Below are 17,051 nucleotides of genomic sequence, written 5' to 3' on the forward strand. Positions count from 1 at the left end.
GAGAGAACAGATCAGGGAAACGAGACACAGCTGGGGCAAATGAACTCAATGAAAATAACCATAGTAACTAACAAGATACAGATGAACCAAATGAACTAATGAAGGATGAGTGGCTAGAAACTGAACAATGAACACAGAGGAAGTCCAAACAACAGAAATGTGACAGCAGGCTAGCAGACAAGCTCTATGAAGACCTGGGCCCGTATTCATAAAGAATCTTAATGCAAAGAGTAGCTCCTAGTGACAAAATTCTAAGAACATTCTTAGAAATGTGGCCGTTTACTCTTAAATTAAAGAAAAAATCCTAGTAAACAAAAAAGTAATTCAGAAAGCATCTTAACCCTTAAAAGAGGTTAGGAGCACGGACGAGGACTTTTAAGAGGCTTAAGAGTTTCTTTAGCAGAGGAGAAAATGGCAGAAAGACGAAGAAGGAGAAGAAATGTGTTGCAGACAATGAATAACAGTGAGTTAATAAGAAGCTATATATTAGATCATGCAGAGATCATGTTTGTGACTTATCAGAGACACGCTAACATCTCCGACACAGCGCATATGCCATAGCGCCAGAAATGAAAGTAATCACTACATTACGATATTTGGCAACTGGGAAAATTCCACGTTTGATACATTAAAACCAACATTCAAACCACCACTTAAATAGACATGCCAGCAATCAGTGTAATTGGAAAGAGTGGAACAATTTTTATCATTCTAAGCCAATCAAATACCTTATAGGAAATTAACAGCATGGTAAAAAAAAAAAAAGGATTTATATACACATATATAGTGTGTGTGTGTGTGTGTGTGTGTGTGTGTGTGTGTGTGTGTGTGTGTGTGTGTGTGTGTGTGTGTGTGTGTGTGTGTGTTTGTGTGTGTGTGTGAGAACAGTCAAATAGGTAATGACGCATGTAATTTCAAAGTGAAGGCTTAAAGGGATAGTTCACTTTGAAATTAATTTTTGGTATGTTTTAGCTTACCTCAAGGGCATCCAAGATGTAGGTGTCTTTTTTTCCGCAGTAGTTTCAATTTTGATATTTTTAGGTCAAACCGTTCTTGTCTGTCAGTCATATAATGCAGGTCTATGGTCACGGTCTCAAAACACAAGCACAGAGTCCAAATTAAAACAATTCCCCGTCGTCCAAATTAAACAATTCCCCATCGTAAGTACACATTGATGGCCTAAGACACGAAACGAGCGGTTTGTGTGAGAAAACGAACAGTATTTATATCGTTTTTACCTCTTATACGCAGACATGTCCGAATGATCTGATCTGACGTGTACGCAGACTGGTGCATAGATATATACACTAGATGTCGCCTTAAAGACATTCGTTCCAATGAACTGCCATAGACAAGGCGACATCTAGTGTTTATATATCTATGCACCAGTCAGCGTACACGTCAGATCAGATCAGAACCGCTCGTTTCGTGTCTTAGGCCATCAATGTGTACTTACGATGGGGAATTGTTTAGTTTGGACGACGGGGAATTGTTTTAATTTGGACTCTGTGCTTGTGTTTTGAGACCGTGACCATAGACCTGCATTATATGACTGACAGACAAGAACGGTTTGACCTAAAAATATCCAAATTGAAACTACTGCGGAAAAAAAGACACCTACATCTTGGATGCCCTTGAGGTAAGCTAAAACATACCAAAAATTAATTTCAAAGTGAACTATCCCTTTAAGGCCTATTTATACTTTTGCGTCGAACTGCCGCCGTAGCTGCGTCGTAGGCTGTGTGTAGCCCGCGTACCCTTCGGCGTACCCTGATGTGCACCTCTCCAAAAATGTAACAACGCGTCAATTCTACGCGGACTCAAGCGCTGTGATTTGTCTGCCAGAACCCCTCCCTCAGGGTTTCACATCCCTAGGTGCGCGTCAACGCGGACAACGACGCAGAAGTATAAATTAAAACCAACACGTTGCCTACGGCGTATAGGCTCCGGCGTAGGTCCGACGCAGAAGTATAATGAGGCCTTTAGAATAGACCCTATACTTAAAATCTTTCTTTTTTTTTTTTTTTTTTTTTTTGGACAACCAACCAATCACAGTCTTCAAAAGATTGTGTCATACATAGCAACGGGGTCAACCCCGCCTCCTTACTAAGATGAAAGTTTGTGTCTTTTCCTTACTCAGAGTTGCTCTCAGATCAGTCCCGAATCGCTTTTAAGCTAAGACTCCTACGTAAAAGTTTTTAAGCTAAATTAAGAGTTTTCTTAGAGGATTCTTAGAATCTTTATGAATACGGGCCCAGATATATAGCTGTTCTCAACACATACATAGATGATGTGCCTCCATATGACAAAGACAGAGAAATGTCTGAATATATTGAATATTTTAAATTGAGTATAGATTAGTAATTGATGTATGTTTCATAGTTTACTTAAGGAGTGAACATATACAACAGTTCAACAAAGAAGTACAGTATACAGTATTAGTGGGGAAAAACCAAGCAGCGTCTAAAGACTCTGTGTCTGGAACTTCTTTTTAACAACACAAGATCTTCTGCTGCTAGATATGTACAAGCATCCATTGTGCATAAGCAATGCTTCTATCGCTTGTTTCTCTTCACCTGTCTTTTGATCCGGAGATTCTGTACTCTTTCAAAAGAGACGAAATACCGCTCCATACCGTATGACAGTGAAAATATGGATTGCAAATTCCAAGGCTGTCTGAAATTGCTTCCATACCCTTAAATAGAGCACTATTTGAGGGGACAGCCATTTGTAATAGTGTCCGAAACCTAAAGATAGCTTCATACAAAGCCAAAGCCAAAGCAGATCCATTGCAACACACAGCAGAGGGGTGTCATTGTTAAATAAATCAGCAGAAATACTGTATAAACAGTAATGTTGTGAAATAATATTACAATTAAATGATGATTATTACAATTAAATGAATAATGTTAGCATGACTAAATGTCACACCATCTTCAAAAGATCAACTGAACTTGCACCTGTACTGTTAGCCTAGCATATGGATAAAGATTTTCCTTTCCTTCGTACTGCAAAACTGCCTGTATAAAAGATTATTTATGCTCAGTACATTAACAACTGCCAATCTGACTTTTGCTCATGAGTTTAACATGAGTTTTTGAAAGGTAAACACATTTTCAATATTGGCAAAGATTACTAATAAGACAAAGGCTGCAAAAAACATTATTTTGAAATAATGTATAGGATCCAAACTGTGTAACGCAATCTGCAAACTTCTCAAAATAAAAGAACATTTGTTAAAAACGTACATGCAACCTGCAACCGCCCATATAGTTGGCTGTCCCTAAATAAAAGAGCCATGAATAAGGAATGATAATGGCTCCTCTACTATTGGACTCAGGCCATGCAGAGCACATCTTCAGCCCAAGAGCCAGAGCCACTGCTGCATCCAGGAATACCAATGAGAGTTTGAGGTGCCAGCATCTTTTATATGTAATACATAATGTTTGGGTGTATGAAACATGCATGCTGGGTAACACTTTAGAATAATGGTCCGTCATTAATAAGTAATGCAGGAAGTAATGCAGGACAAATGAGTAGTACTACATTAACACTTTAGCTACTACTATGGAAACAGGCTTAACTAATCAGTAAGTAATATAAAATTTAGGCTGTGGCGAGAGAGAGAGAGAGAGAGAGAGAGAGAGAGAGAGAGAGAGAGAGAGAGAGAGAGAGAGAGAGAGAGAGAGAGAGAGAGAGAGAGAGAGAGGGAACTCTGAACCTCATCACATAGGACTAAGATAGTTCCTTATTTGTAATCAATAATTATTGAATGAGATTAGCCTCATTAATAACTATTAACTATGACAAATTATAAAGAATTATAAGTTAATCACTAATCACAACATTATCGTGTGTCTGAGACGGAATCAATCTTTTTTTCTTTTTTTTACTTTGAATATAACTGCAGGAACTACTAGTGATCTTGGCCATTATTTTAAAGTGAAAAACTTTTTTTTTCACTTTAAAATAATGGTGCAGGTCACAAGTAGTTCTCGAAGAGTGACTAGGTAACACATTAGAGTAGTGATGCAAGTCCAATAAGAGCTTCATCTGTGACCACAGTTATCATATTACTGTATGCTTTGGAAAGGTGTACACTTTGAGCATTCGTGGTTTCATTTCATACATTAATATCTGTGATATCCTGCTGAAGAAGGAAATTAGCCTGGCACAGATGGGCTTATCCAATCTGAGTGCAGCCCAGTGGCTTCACACCTGAACGTATATGACCAGTCAGTCTCAGTCCAAATTTCATAGCAGGTGTAGGTGACACATGAACGGCTCCTTGGATGTCAGCCGACTGCCTCCCAATTAACCGAGTGGGTGGTAAACAAACTGCTCCTTCTTGCAGAAAGAAGCTGCAGACAGATCTATGAAGTGATGTGCTGATACTTGAAGCTGCCCAGACGAGGAACACTGATAATCCCAAAGCATTGCTGGTTGCATGGACATTCAAACACCAAGCAGAGAAACACAATGGCAGTGCTTGTGGATGATCGTGGATGTACTGTACTCTGCGCAATGGTAATCAGCCAGTCATAAGCATGGTTGTACGCCATTCAGAACTGAATTGAGAATGCTTTTTAAATTCTGATTCATTTCCTGAATTTTAATTGAGGTAACGAACAGCATGTGGAAATTACATCTATACAATTTTACATTTAGGTTATGTAGTCCATCATATTTCATAAATTCTCTTTTATGGACCAGGGTTGAAGAACTTCACTTCGTTTTACTTGGGTTTAATTTTGTTTCAACTGAAATTCATGAATAAAATAAATTACATTCCTTATTTGTAGCATGTGTCAAGTGCCACATAAAAGTACTTTTCAATGATCACAAACTATACTGGGTAAACCTGTAGCATGTGCTTTAAGATGATTGGACAAACATATTTTTGTTTGTTTAATGTAATTTTATAATACATAAAATTACTTTAACTACTGGAGTTAAATTCATAACATGCATTTTTTTTTAAACTGAGTTGTTCATAAAAATTGTTATAGAAATATTTTGCACATAAAAAGTGCATGTACATATGTAAACATATGATAGGCTACCTCATTGAGCTAAGAATAACTGTAAGAAAAAAAATTCCAGTGTCTCTTCTAAGTAGTCATTTTGAATAAGACTTCATATTTCAAAATGTGCTTCTGCCTGAATTCTCTGACTGGCAGTATGCTCATCAAAATCTGCATGTTTTATGCTCTTCCTGTCTTGTGCTGAGTGGACCACCTGCTCCATGTGTCCTTGCCCCAAGCCAAGTCAACAGACAACGGACTGTTCAGTCACCTTAACACAAATGCAGGATCTCTTCCGCCAATGAAAAGACTAGCATTCAAGATGCACAGTATATAAATGCAATTGTGCAACAAGTGTGTCTCCAAAAGACCTTTGTCCACAGAGATCAACATGCCCTCCAAGACGTTTACCTCCCCTCTGACTAATGACTAACGGGTGAAGTGACTTTAGAGATTAGCGCTCTTACTTCCCACCTATATGAACGTCTCAATTGAGATAACTGTGGCATCTGTCCAAAACACCCATTTGCATAAGCATTACCTTGTGTGTTGAGAGAAGCTTAACACAAATTTCATTAACCTATGGGTTAAAAGAGTCTGTACCTCTAATTTCTCTGCCTGTCAACTTCAGCCACAGAATTCACAGCAGCTAGCTTCCATTTTTAAATCTCAATCAGTGGAAAACCAAGGGGGAAAAAAAAGCCTAGAGCCTTTATGCTATAATTAGAAATATACAAATGTATTCCTCTCTCAAATAGTCATGGTTTATCAACTAATCCGCAACAATTACTTCACCTCTAATAACAAAGGACATATGGCTTCAAGGTAAACGTTAATGAGAGACTGTGATTAAAAAAAAATCCAATTTAGTTTTTTAGAATGCTAAATTAGAAATTGTTTTCAAAATTTTCTCAGAGCAAATATGACATTTTTGCATAAGAGAGGATGTGGGTGTGGTATGAAAAAAAAACAAAAATGTTTTAATGTGTGAGTGTTTTAATGTGGGAAACCAACGCAGAATCTCAAACTAAACTTTTTATATATATTGATTAGTGAATGTGCTGATTATTGTATATCATAAGTTTTCCAGGTCAACCTATTTAACAACATCCGAAATCTGCATTATGCATGGACATCATAATGTACATCAGACTACTCTTGCTAAAACGTCTTTGTATATTTTAAATGTTTTTTTTTTTTTTTTAAGTTAATGCAATGTTATTTAGTGGTAAGCAGAAGAAAGAAACAACACATCGTGAGCTGAATAAAAATGTCTGAGCACTGGAATTCATGATTTCTAACTATATATCATACATTTTATGCTACATGTATGCATTTCTACTATAAAAGTCTGGATATGTAAAAAGCATTTTACGTCCACCTCTCTTATGCATTCACATACAACACCAATTATAAAAGAAAAATGTGTAAAAAGGTCACTAGTGCTGTTATAATTGTGTGGTAAGTGATTATTCCTGACAGTAACTAAAGGAAGGGGAACTCTTGTCACTGAATTGGTACCTTTCAGGACATTCATCAAATTGTGCCTGTGGGTTAGACTTAATTTCTCTTTAAAAAGCATAAAGGAAAATCATCTTTGCACAGAGACGCTTCAAGTCTTATCTGTAGTACTAGGCAAGGCAAGGCAAGTTTATTTATATAGCACATTTCATACACTATGGCAATTCAAAGTGCTTTACACAGAAAAGAATAGAAATAATCCCAAAATAAAAGCAAGGAAAATTAAAACAGTTATTCAAAATGCTTTACATAGAAAGGAATTAAAATATCACACTATGGCAATTCAAAGTGCTTTGCACAGAAACTAAGCACAAAATAAAAGCAAGGGAAATTAAAACAGCTATAAAAGGAATTAAAATAGATAAATGACACTAATGGTTGTACAACCAAGAGTACAAATTAGTTTGAGAATAATCAGCAGTTCGCTGGGCAGAAATAAGAGATAATTAAACTTTAACCTGAAGGAAAAAATCCTCATTTAGATCATACAATGGCTTAAGAAATGGACAGCTCTATTTTAATGTACTGCCTTTCTCATTAACCTCCTGAAACCCAATAGAAACATTGAATTGATAATTATGAATAGTCCATTTTTCACAGTCAGCTTCACATGGTTAGATTTTTGTCCAAGTTATTTGGGATATGTTTATTAAAGCTTCAATGGGCCTGACTGTTCGCTGATAAGAATGTTCAAGGCTATAGTGTCATCCGGTCACCATGATTTTGCCAAGTAAAATATAATATATTTTACATATTTTGTTGATCCTGGAACAACATTCATGTCTGAAAATGTAGTCTTAACCCTAACCCATAAGCTATCCATAAATCATAGGGAAATGAATGATATAGGTGAATAACACTGATATAGAAGCACCAAACACTGGTTGTAAGCCTATAGTGACAAACTATAAACGTGTCCCTCAAATCTTATTGGTTGATTGGAATGTTGTTCCAGGATCAACAACGATGTTGATCCAGGAACATGTTGTACTTGGTGAAATCACGTTCACCATCATCCATACTGACCTTTCCCATAGTTGAAGTGGAGTTTGATGGCTTTGCCTTGGTTGATGTGAAGATACGTGAACCCAATGGCAAACATAAGCAAAACGAGCAGCAGAAGGAGTTTAAACTGCTTGCGGATCTTCTTCAGAGGAAAGCGCATCCTCATTACAGTAACATCACCCACTCAGTGGAAAATTCAGACTGGTGCCCTTCAGTGTTGATCTTGTACAGCTAGAATTTCAAAAGATGTTGAAATGATCAGCTTCACACTCACAATACTGATAATAGTTTGCAGATTGGAACAGATTTAGACTTGCAAATTATGAACATCTAAAGAATGTTTCCTTTATACTTGATGAACATATGTTTATATTACAATGACATTCAAAACTTCCCCGCCACATCCGCATCTGCTGTACTAAAGGGTATTCATTATAATGACATTTACACGGTTATGTGTACAGTCAGTTATTATTGCTTTGATAATTAATACTTACCGTAGACGTGTTTTTCTCAATAAAACTGGCATGTCTAACCGGTGTCAACACAGGAGATGTGTGTTGGCTGATGTTGCGCTGTCCTGTGTCTGTCTTGACTGCTCACTTGAGTCCAACCAGAACAAACTTACTGTAGGCTACACACTTATTTCCTTTTCGATATGTCTCACACGGAGGTTTTCATCTTAAAGTCTGTTATTGTCATTATAGTTCAGCACAAATCATTACTCCAGGCGCGTTATGTGATGAGCAGACAGTGGAAGTGTTAAATTATCTGTTTTTCTCGGATTATTCTCGTGTTTATTGTAAGAAGAGCGATGAAAACAAATAAAGCTCTGCTTGCGTTGATAAAGCATCGCTGTTTTCTGGGTTTGTCTCGGTGCCTCTTCTCGCGCTGGTATTCACGAGCACGCTTTTGTTTTCCCGGTCTGTTTTACAGTCTTTAATAAATCGACTGCAAACATCTTCGTCTGGTGCCATCTAAATCCTTGTTTTGAGTCCTTTTTGTTTTGGTGTTCTCTGCTATTAAAGAAAACTGAAATATTCCCCCAGCATCAGCGCACTTGTCCGACCGCATCCCATAGTTGCATCCTGGTTTTCAACAGTGGTCTGTTCTGATGATAGAGGGAGCTGTTACCTTCATGAGCAAGCCTTCACAGCGCGCGTTCCCTGAAAGCCTCAGAGTGATCCCTGGGCATTGTTGAATCCACCTTCATTCCATTCACACACTGACGTTTACGACTCTTAAAAAGACATTAACTGGACTATGTTAAGCAAGGTAGCCTAGGCTTATTTGGAAATGTTGTATCTTCATGTACACTAATTGTTCTGAAAAGTATAGCCTGATGCAGAGGCCGAGTAAAGTAGCCTTTCTTTAGACTGAGACCCCTGCTCAGTAATGATGAGCCATGATTTCTACCATAAAGTGTTTGGGGTTATGAAAAAGTCTACCAAGTTTAAGTTTATTAAAGGGAAGTTGTCAAAAGTCATACAACTAAATGGCATTAGTATCATAATATTAGGCAATTATTTTAATTATTATTATTTATGGAAACATTTTCAAAATATTGACTGACAATATCCAATCCAGGTAATACTAGCCTAATAGACCTCTAATTTAAACTTTTGATATAATACTTTTTTATATATATATATATCAGAATCTGATATATATATATATTAAAAAAATAAAATTATATATATATATATATATATATATATATATATATATATAATAGTTATTATATAACTATTATTATTATTTAAAAAATAAATAAAATATAGGCTAAGTGTAATTTCATTGTATGCCAAAAAGCTTTGTATAAAGCCTACTATAAATCTTAAAGTTCACTTTTAATTTAGATTAGAACGTTTTTAAGGGACACACTTAACATAATCATTTTCTAATTAAATCAAACATTATTTTTTTATATTAATAAACTATTATTAAATCCCTGCATAACAGTGTGGACAATTTATTTAAGTAGGCCTATGTTTTAATTATAGATGTGGTATTTAAAGTTTTTGAATAAAACATATATATATATATATATATATATATATTATTTTTTTGGATAACATCCACCTTTTATCCAAAAAACATGGACTGTATCCATGATGAGAAACACAATTACATCATTAGAATATCATTATTATAATATATTTTTAAATCTTATTATTTTAGCACTTATTTTTGTGAAAAAAATATTTATTGTAGGCTACCACCCCTGAGAACATGAGGAAATGACCACAGCACAATAAATTAAAACATATAAGGCCATGTTCATAGGTCTATCAAAGCGTTAGAGCTAATGTGAAGAAATATCCTAATAACAAGTGAATTGTTCATCTTAATTTATCCAAATGGATATCTCTTTATATGTTAAAGTCAGTTTAGGTACAGTATGTGGGTATATGGTGATATTTACAGCAGTTTCTGTTTTGAACCATTGCTAAAACTCTACCAGAAGAGTCTATTATTTAAGGCTCATGGAGGAGGGCTGGATAACAGCTTGGTCTGAATAAAGCATCCTTTAGAAAAACCCTTAGTATGTCAGGATTAAAGGTGCTTCCTTTGGAGATTATTATTTTAGGCACATAACCTTTGAAAGCTGATTTCTGTCTTCCTTGTTTTGGATGCTGAAACCAAGGCACATGATAAACTGTCTTTAAACGGATAACCTCAGGCATAAAGCAGGAGGAGAAAGAGAGGTGCGTGCAAGTGCTAATGTTCAGCAACCATGAGAGTCGATTCTGTCTCAGTTCACAGGAGCTGATCAAAATCAGATCAAAGCTGAATATGAACTGACAAGATTTCCAGTCCAGCTGCTTTATATCTTTATTTATCTTTAAATGTGATCTTTTTTCTTCTTCAGATCAAACATAGTTAAAGGGTAAGAGTAGATGAGTGCAGCAGTCCGAGAACCTTTGTAGGGTAAAGTGTTGCATTGCAAAACTAAGCACAGATGAGCGCATCAATACCTGCTCAATTTATGAAGATGAGTGATGGTGTGTCATCTTTTTCGCGTCTGCTCTACTTCTGTCAGCCCTTCTCTCTCTCTCTCTCTCTCTCTCTCTCTCTCTCTCTCTCTCTCTCTCTCTCTCTCTCTCATTGAGGCTCAATTATGATGTATGGCACTCACAATCTGCCAAGGCGTGGCATCCATCACACAAACCTGTGTCACCACATGCTGTCAGTGTCCTCCGAGAGCAGGAAACAGACATGAAAGATACTCATATTACAGGTAGTCTGATGATGCTAGCAAATATCTCACTGCGGTATCAATCTCTGACGTGTTCTCTGAGATGGAAATCTAAAACATTGCTGCGCCTACAATGTAGTTCACCAGAACACTTTTTTCTATGCATAAAAGAAATGAATAATGAAATGGATTATAATGCTATTGATCTTTTGCTGAAAATATGACAAGTAACTAAAAACGTGGGATGAAGTGCGAATGAGGAATCAGTGAGGATACATTGTAAACAAACAGTTCGTTTACAGAGCCCTCTTGTGGTAATACGGAGCAGTGGCGTATTGTGTGTTTAAAAAAAAAAATAAAATTCTGAACAACCCACACCAGATTAGAAAAGTTCTATTTCTGCAAATCTAATTCAAACATAGAATAACAAATTAAATAGGTATATATTTACTATATACAGACTGAATAAAACCAAAGCCTTTTGGTTGGAGTTCTCAAAACTCCTTAAAAGGAATGTACACTATCCATAACTCAAATAATGTACTGAAAACATATTGGAATTTGGGAAAAAACTGATAACTATGACATTTACAGAGAGGCATCTGACAGAGTCCACACTGTAATATAATTGAAAACCATCAATGTCTTAATACAATGGCATAATAATAACAATACATTGCTCATTTCAGACTCACAATAGGTTTACACTGTTATTCTGAGAGGCAATACAGCTGCTTAAAAATGCTTAGAGAGCCTGTTTTGATAATTAATGACTGTATAATTACTTTACTTAAGAATACTTATTTCCATTGTTTCCATTCTATTTTCTCTGTTTAAGATTACAATTTTAGTTTAGTCATTTAATGATGAGAAACATCATCTGGCAAAACAATTCATAACCTCAAAGCATGAGTTTGTTAAACCAGTTGAAATAAATCTGAAGCACTTCCTGGGTACAGCCTTCCAGGACCAAATTATTATTATTATTATTATTATTATTATTATTATTAAGTAGGCTTATGCTAGATGAGGCCATCAGAAAGCAAATCTGACATTAAAGTTATTTACAAATACAAAATCCTATAAGCGTTAAAATACTATACTCTAAAAAGCTAAATGTACAAAATGTTCACACAAATGAAAAATGTACAAATACCAAATGTATAGAAAGTTGTGGTTAGAGGTGACCAGAAAAATATGGTTCAATCTTGTTAAAGGCCATGTTTAATATTGTCATCAGCTTTTCTATATGGGAAGTTAAATTGCAGCTGTCTCAGTGAAACTGTGCCAGATCGTTTTGAGCCATACTGCCCTATCAGAATTATAAATATTGGCTTGTGGACTGCAAAATTACCATAAAGCTGATATCAACAAACAATTCACATCACAAACGGAGCCTATTTGATTATGACCATTAAAATTACCACACACTACAAGTATATTACTCTGTACCTTCTTATCAGAAAGGGTAAGCTACTGTGTCATTTAACCTGGAGTGGAATGTGATAACAAATAATTACAATATTCTGTCAAGCCATAGCATATTAACCACTGGTTGATTTTGAATGTTAGAAATCACTATAGTTGAAAATCAGTCATTTTGCAGTGCGGTTCAGAACATGTCTTTTCATTACAGCTAATACCATTACATTATATTAGGATACAGAAATTGCACAGACATTGGCGGTGTTGTGGTGTTCTTAAGTGACGGTTCTGTGCAAACCATATCCAACTAAGAGAGTCCGGAAGAACAGTCAGAAGGCAGTTGTTCATAAAACAATTGACTATATGCTGAGTTGTGTATTTAACAGTGAGCCGGCTCACTTTTTTATGAAGACTTTATCTTGGTCATACGTGCCAACTGTAATGTTTGTACAAATTCGTCCAGATTCAACCTGAACAAACTTGAGCTGCTGAAAAGTCAAATATTAAAATACTTGCTTTTATCAATAATGCTTTCCACAGGAACACTGGCAAAGCGCTTGAATAAAAGTTAGTTGGCGCCTTAAAATGTCTCTGACTTGGGCAAGTGTTGGCTGGTTGGGTGTTGAAACAGAGGGTCTGAATGGACTGTGGGAATTGGTTTTTCAGATAACTGTGACTGCTCGCAGGCTGTTGAGGATGTTTTGGGCGATATGGAGAGTCTCTCTGAAGATTTGTCCATATTCTGACTTTCATCATCTCCCACCTCTCCATTTTCAGAGCTGGATACACTGGAATGCTGCATGGAAACATTGTCTGAGGGTAAGTCACTCTCCACACTGCCCCCTACTGTCTCTGAAGTGTCCTGCTCCAAGTTTTGAGATGTTTGTGAAGCCATTTCACCAGGCGATGTTTCAGCCACATTTGGAGGACGAATGGAATCGTACAGCTCCGGTTGGTTTTGGGTCTTATTAATCTCTGGGACAGGAGGTTCGTATGGAGGAGGCCATTCCCCGCCGTCCTCAGGGGCTCCTATCATTCCGTCAGGTGTGAGGGGAATCTGGCTGTGCACTAGAACTGGGTCGGGTGACGGGAGGGGTGACATGCTGCCAGTGCCTCCATCTTTGTAAGGCTTCTTGTCCTGTGGAGGGCTGTCATCTAGCATAATGGACTCCTGCAGTAGAGAGATGTGCAGAGAGGCTGGTGGCCGTTTGATGAGCTGGGCTTTGTTGGGCGTATCTTCTGAGGGGCTCGGTTTGGGCCTTTTGTCCGGAGTCAGAACTACAGGCAGCTCCAGACCCAGTGGTTTCCTTGGAAACTCATCAGGCTTAGCTGTGAACACAAAAATAATAATGAACTAGAGTGGACGGAAAATGTAGGTGACCTACATAAACTGTGGCCAAAAATATAATAAATAATATAATGAATACAGATCCTGAATAAAGATTTTGCTGTTAAATGTAATGTATTCATGTGGTGGCAGAGCTGAGCCGTTACTCCAGTCTGCAGTGTCACATGATCTTTCAGAAATCATTCTAATATACTGATTTTGTGCTCAAGAAACATTTCTTAATATTATCAATGTTAAAAATATTGTGCTGCATGTGCTCCATTATACTTTTTTCAGGATTCCTTTATGAATAGAAAGTTTAAAAGTAATTAGCATTTATTTGAAATAAAACAATTTTGTAACATTATTCATGTATTTACTGTTACTTTTGATCAATTGAATGTGTCCTTGCTAAACCCAACTTTTGAATGGTATAGTATATACAGTATTACTTTATATTATGTTATAAAATTGTATATTATGTCAACTAAACTAAATATTCTTTTACACATTCTGTATATGAGGGATAAAAAGGGTGTATGTTTAACACTGAGCTCTTCTAAGTTAACAGTGATAAAGACATTCAAATGACAACACAGTGAACAGATGAACAGTGAACACAGTGAACAGATGAACAGTGAACACAGTGAACAGATTCATGCAGTTAGATATATAAATAAAATAGCTGAACCTGGTGGTGGGAAGTCAAGCTTCATTTTGCGAAGTTCAGACATAGATACTTTAAGCTGCTCGATGACAATGTCATCATTGAGGTAGATTGACTCTCCTATCTTCTCCTGCAGAAACTCTCTCAGGTCCTCCAGAGACATCTTAAGCAAACGTTCTGGACATAAGTAAGGTACAGTAAGTTTTTAATTTCACAGTGAAGAATCATTAGATTTCCATAATGTGCTAAGAGGTTTTAATTTAAGTCAAGACAATCAGGTCTATTTAGGGTATGAAGTAAAAAGCACTATGAAGTTGTTAAAGGGTTACTTCACCCAAAAATGAAAATTCTGTCAGTAATTACTCATCCTCATGTTGTTCCAACCCCGTAAGACCTTCGTTCATCTTCGGAACACAAATCCGATCGTTAATATAGTCCAAGTGACTTCAGTGGCTCAATCTTAAGTTTATAAAGCGACGAGAATACTTTTTGTGCGCAAAAAAACACAAAAATAACGACTTTATTCCACTATTCATTTCCTTCTCTCTGGGCCTCGAGTTATTTCACGTAGTATTTTAGCGCAGCGCTTCTGTGTTGCATGTCACCACGTAGGCTCACTATTGGCCGACGCTGGTCATGTGTGTGATGCGTGTGGCGTACAACACAGAAGCGCTGCGCTAAAACACTACGTGAAATAACTCGAGGCCCAGAGAGAAGGAAATGAATAGTGGAATAAAGTCGTTATTTTTGTGTTTTTTTGCGCACAAAAAGTATTCTCGTCGCTTTATAAACTTAAGATTGAGCCACTGTAGTCACTTGGACTATATTAACGATCTCTTTAATAACTTTTCTGGGCCAGCAAGTTTCAGTCCCTTAGAAGCCTATGGAGGAGTGTGACAGCTCTCAGATTTAATCAAAAATATCTTAATTTGTGTTCCGAAGATGAACGAAGGTCTTACGGGGTTGGAACAACATGAGGGTGAGTAATTACTGACAGAATTTTCCTTTTTGGGTGAACTAACCCTTTAATGGATGTGAGATCTAGATTTTGAGATCTTTGGATTAAAATTGTTGTTAATTTAGTATTGTAAAAAGAGGAACTCACTTTTGTGGAGATGAAGGGTGGTGTAAGCCATGGCTGTCAGAACTTTCTCGCCCTCCAGGATGAAGATATCCCACAGACGTAAGGTCAGAGTGAATGGGGTCTGGAAAAGGTGACATGTTTGTGGATGAACTAAGACCGGCAGCTCAATACAAAGGCCCTCACAGCATAATGGTCAATATAAATCTGTAGAATCTTCATTCTCAAATACAGTTTTAAACTGGGGCCTCTGTTGCTCTAAAGCTGATCTCCCTCAGCAAGGATCCTGCCAGTCCACAAGCACAGCTCTGAAACCGAGCTGGACAGGATTCTGCAGTGCTGACAGTGGCTGCTCTCTTTCCTCCAGAGCCAAACCCACAGGATTGTGTGTATGTGCAGAGTAAACATTGAAACACCCTTGTCTGCCTGCTAATTGCACACTTCTCCCTCTATCAAGAGGCCCTGAAAAAGAGAGGAAGAAACACTTTCTTTCAACCCCTTTCCTTCATTTTCTTGAAACCTAATTCCTCTTCGCTAAGTCCACCAACCTCTATCTACATTCCCATGCTTTACAATGCTGTATTGTGGCTACTTATTAGCTATTTTCAAATGAGACTGTCACATATATCACCAGCCTGTACTGAACCTAATGAGGTGTTTTTGATCAAATTTAAGGTTATTCAAATAAGTTGGATGTCAGAAACTAGTGGTCAGAAGCTTAGGAAAGTATTGCACTGTGCCAAACATCAACCAATAACAATTTGTTTGACTTAAGACATGGCCATTGGTCACTCACTCTGCCTAAACTGTTTTCCTCATGTAACCAAAGTGAGTCCATCCATCCATCTATCGTTTCTTAAACTGTGGGTACTTTTATGTCCTCAAAACCTACTGACCCCAAAATTAAGTTTGAATTATTTACCATTTATTAATAATTTATTTGAACTACTCTTTACAGATTTTAATGTTGTACTCTTAACATAGACCTAGACTTTCAATACTGCAATATGAATATTTATTATATATAAATTGGTTGTGTTCACACTGGTTCGATTAAACAAACTCTGGTGTGATTGCTGTTAGCGTGGTGCGCACCAAACAAGTGGATCAAGAAAAGTCCACTACCAAACTAAATCTGCTGCGGTATAAGTGGAATATGAATAAAACAAGGACCAAAGACATCTAAAGTAAACAAACCAAAAACAGTACGTGATGTCAAAGATGTGACTCTAAAATGAACAGAATGCTCAAGCATACCTGTTTTTTTCTCATCATAGAATACTTATCACAGTTCGGTAAAGGCATCGGAACCGCATTTCCTTGCAGCAGATCTTTGTGTGAGTGATAGAGATATTCATGCCACTGTTTTGACTCCTTTACACATTTTATAAGATCAGACCCTATGAATGCTTTGCTTATGACACTCAATTCCAATTCCCCTTTCTGTGTCCACATCTATAATATCAATCAAAACCTCTGCCTGTATAAATCTGAATGTCCACTTGTCACCTCAAGGTGAAGTTTTTGGCTGAGCAGGTCTCACTGCCAGCACCTCTTCATATGTTTTTCAGTCCTTCGATGGTGGAAGATAATTATGGTTTCTATCAGAACACTGACTCACTAGTTGCATTCAAATAAAGCCAAAACTCCACCTCCGTTTGGCTTCTGACTCACCACTTTTAGGATTGTCTGCAGTGAGCTGATCAGACACTTTAATATACACACAGCTGATATATCATTTCCTTGGCTTTGATGACTAAGCTTAGCATATGATTGAGCATGTATATCTATCTACTAGTCAC

At 36.9% G+C, this 17,051-nt stretch overlaps 2 protein-coding genes across 2 annotated transcripts in view; both read right to left on the reverse strand.

The window, feature by feature from the left end:
- b4galnt4b (beta-1,4-N-acetyl-galactosaminyl transferase 4b) overlaps positions 1-8,640 on the reverse strand; it is a 117,717-nt gene extending 109,077 nt beyond the window's left edge. Inside the window, exons 1-2 of the mRNA XM_082161845.1 lie at positions 8,048-8,640; positions 7,572-7,781 (exon numbers count right to left, since the gene is read on the reverse strand). Of these exons, the coding sequence (XP_082017971.1) occupies positions 7,572-7,716 (145 nt within the window). The 5' untranslated portion in view covers positions 7,717-7,781; positions 8,048-8,640. The remainder of the gene's footprint in view (positions 1-7,571; positions 7,782-8,047) is intronic.
- A 2,715-nt stretch (positions 8,641-11,355) lies between these two features.
- The window catches only part of LOC309492833 (USP6 N-terminal-like protein), a 34,345-nt gene continuing 28,649 nt past the window's right edge, over positions 11,356-17,051 (reverse strand). Inside the window, exons 12-14 of the mRNA XM_082161883.1 lie at positions 15,274-15,373; positions 14,193-14,345; positions 11,356-13,503 (exon numbers count right to left, since the gene is read on the reverse strand). Of these exons, the coding sequence (XP_082018009.1) occupies positions 12,755-13,503; positions 14,193-14,345; positions 15,274-15,373 (1,002 nt within the window). The 3' untranslated portion in view covers positions 11,356-12,754. The remainder of the gene's footprint in view (positions 13,504-14,192; positions 14,346-15,273; positions 15,374-17,051) is intronic.

This window comes from Leuciscus leuciscus (assembly GCF_965113295.1).
Source record: "Leuciscus leuciscus genome assembly, chromosome: 2".
Lineage (NCBI taxonomy): Eukaryota > Metazoa > Chordata > Actinopteri > Cypriniformes > Leuciscidae > Leuciscus > Leuciscus leuciscus.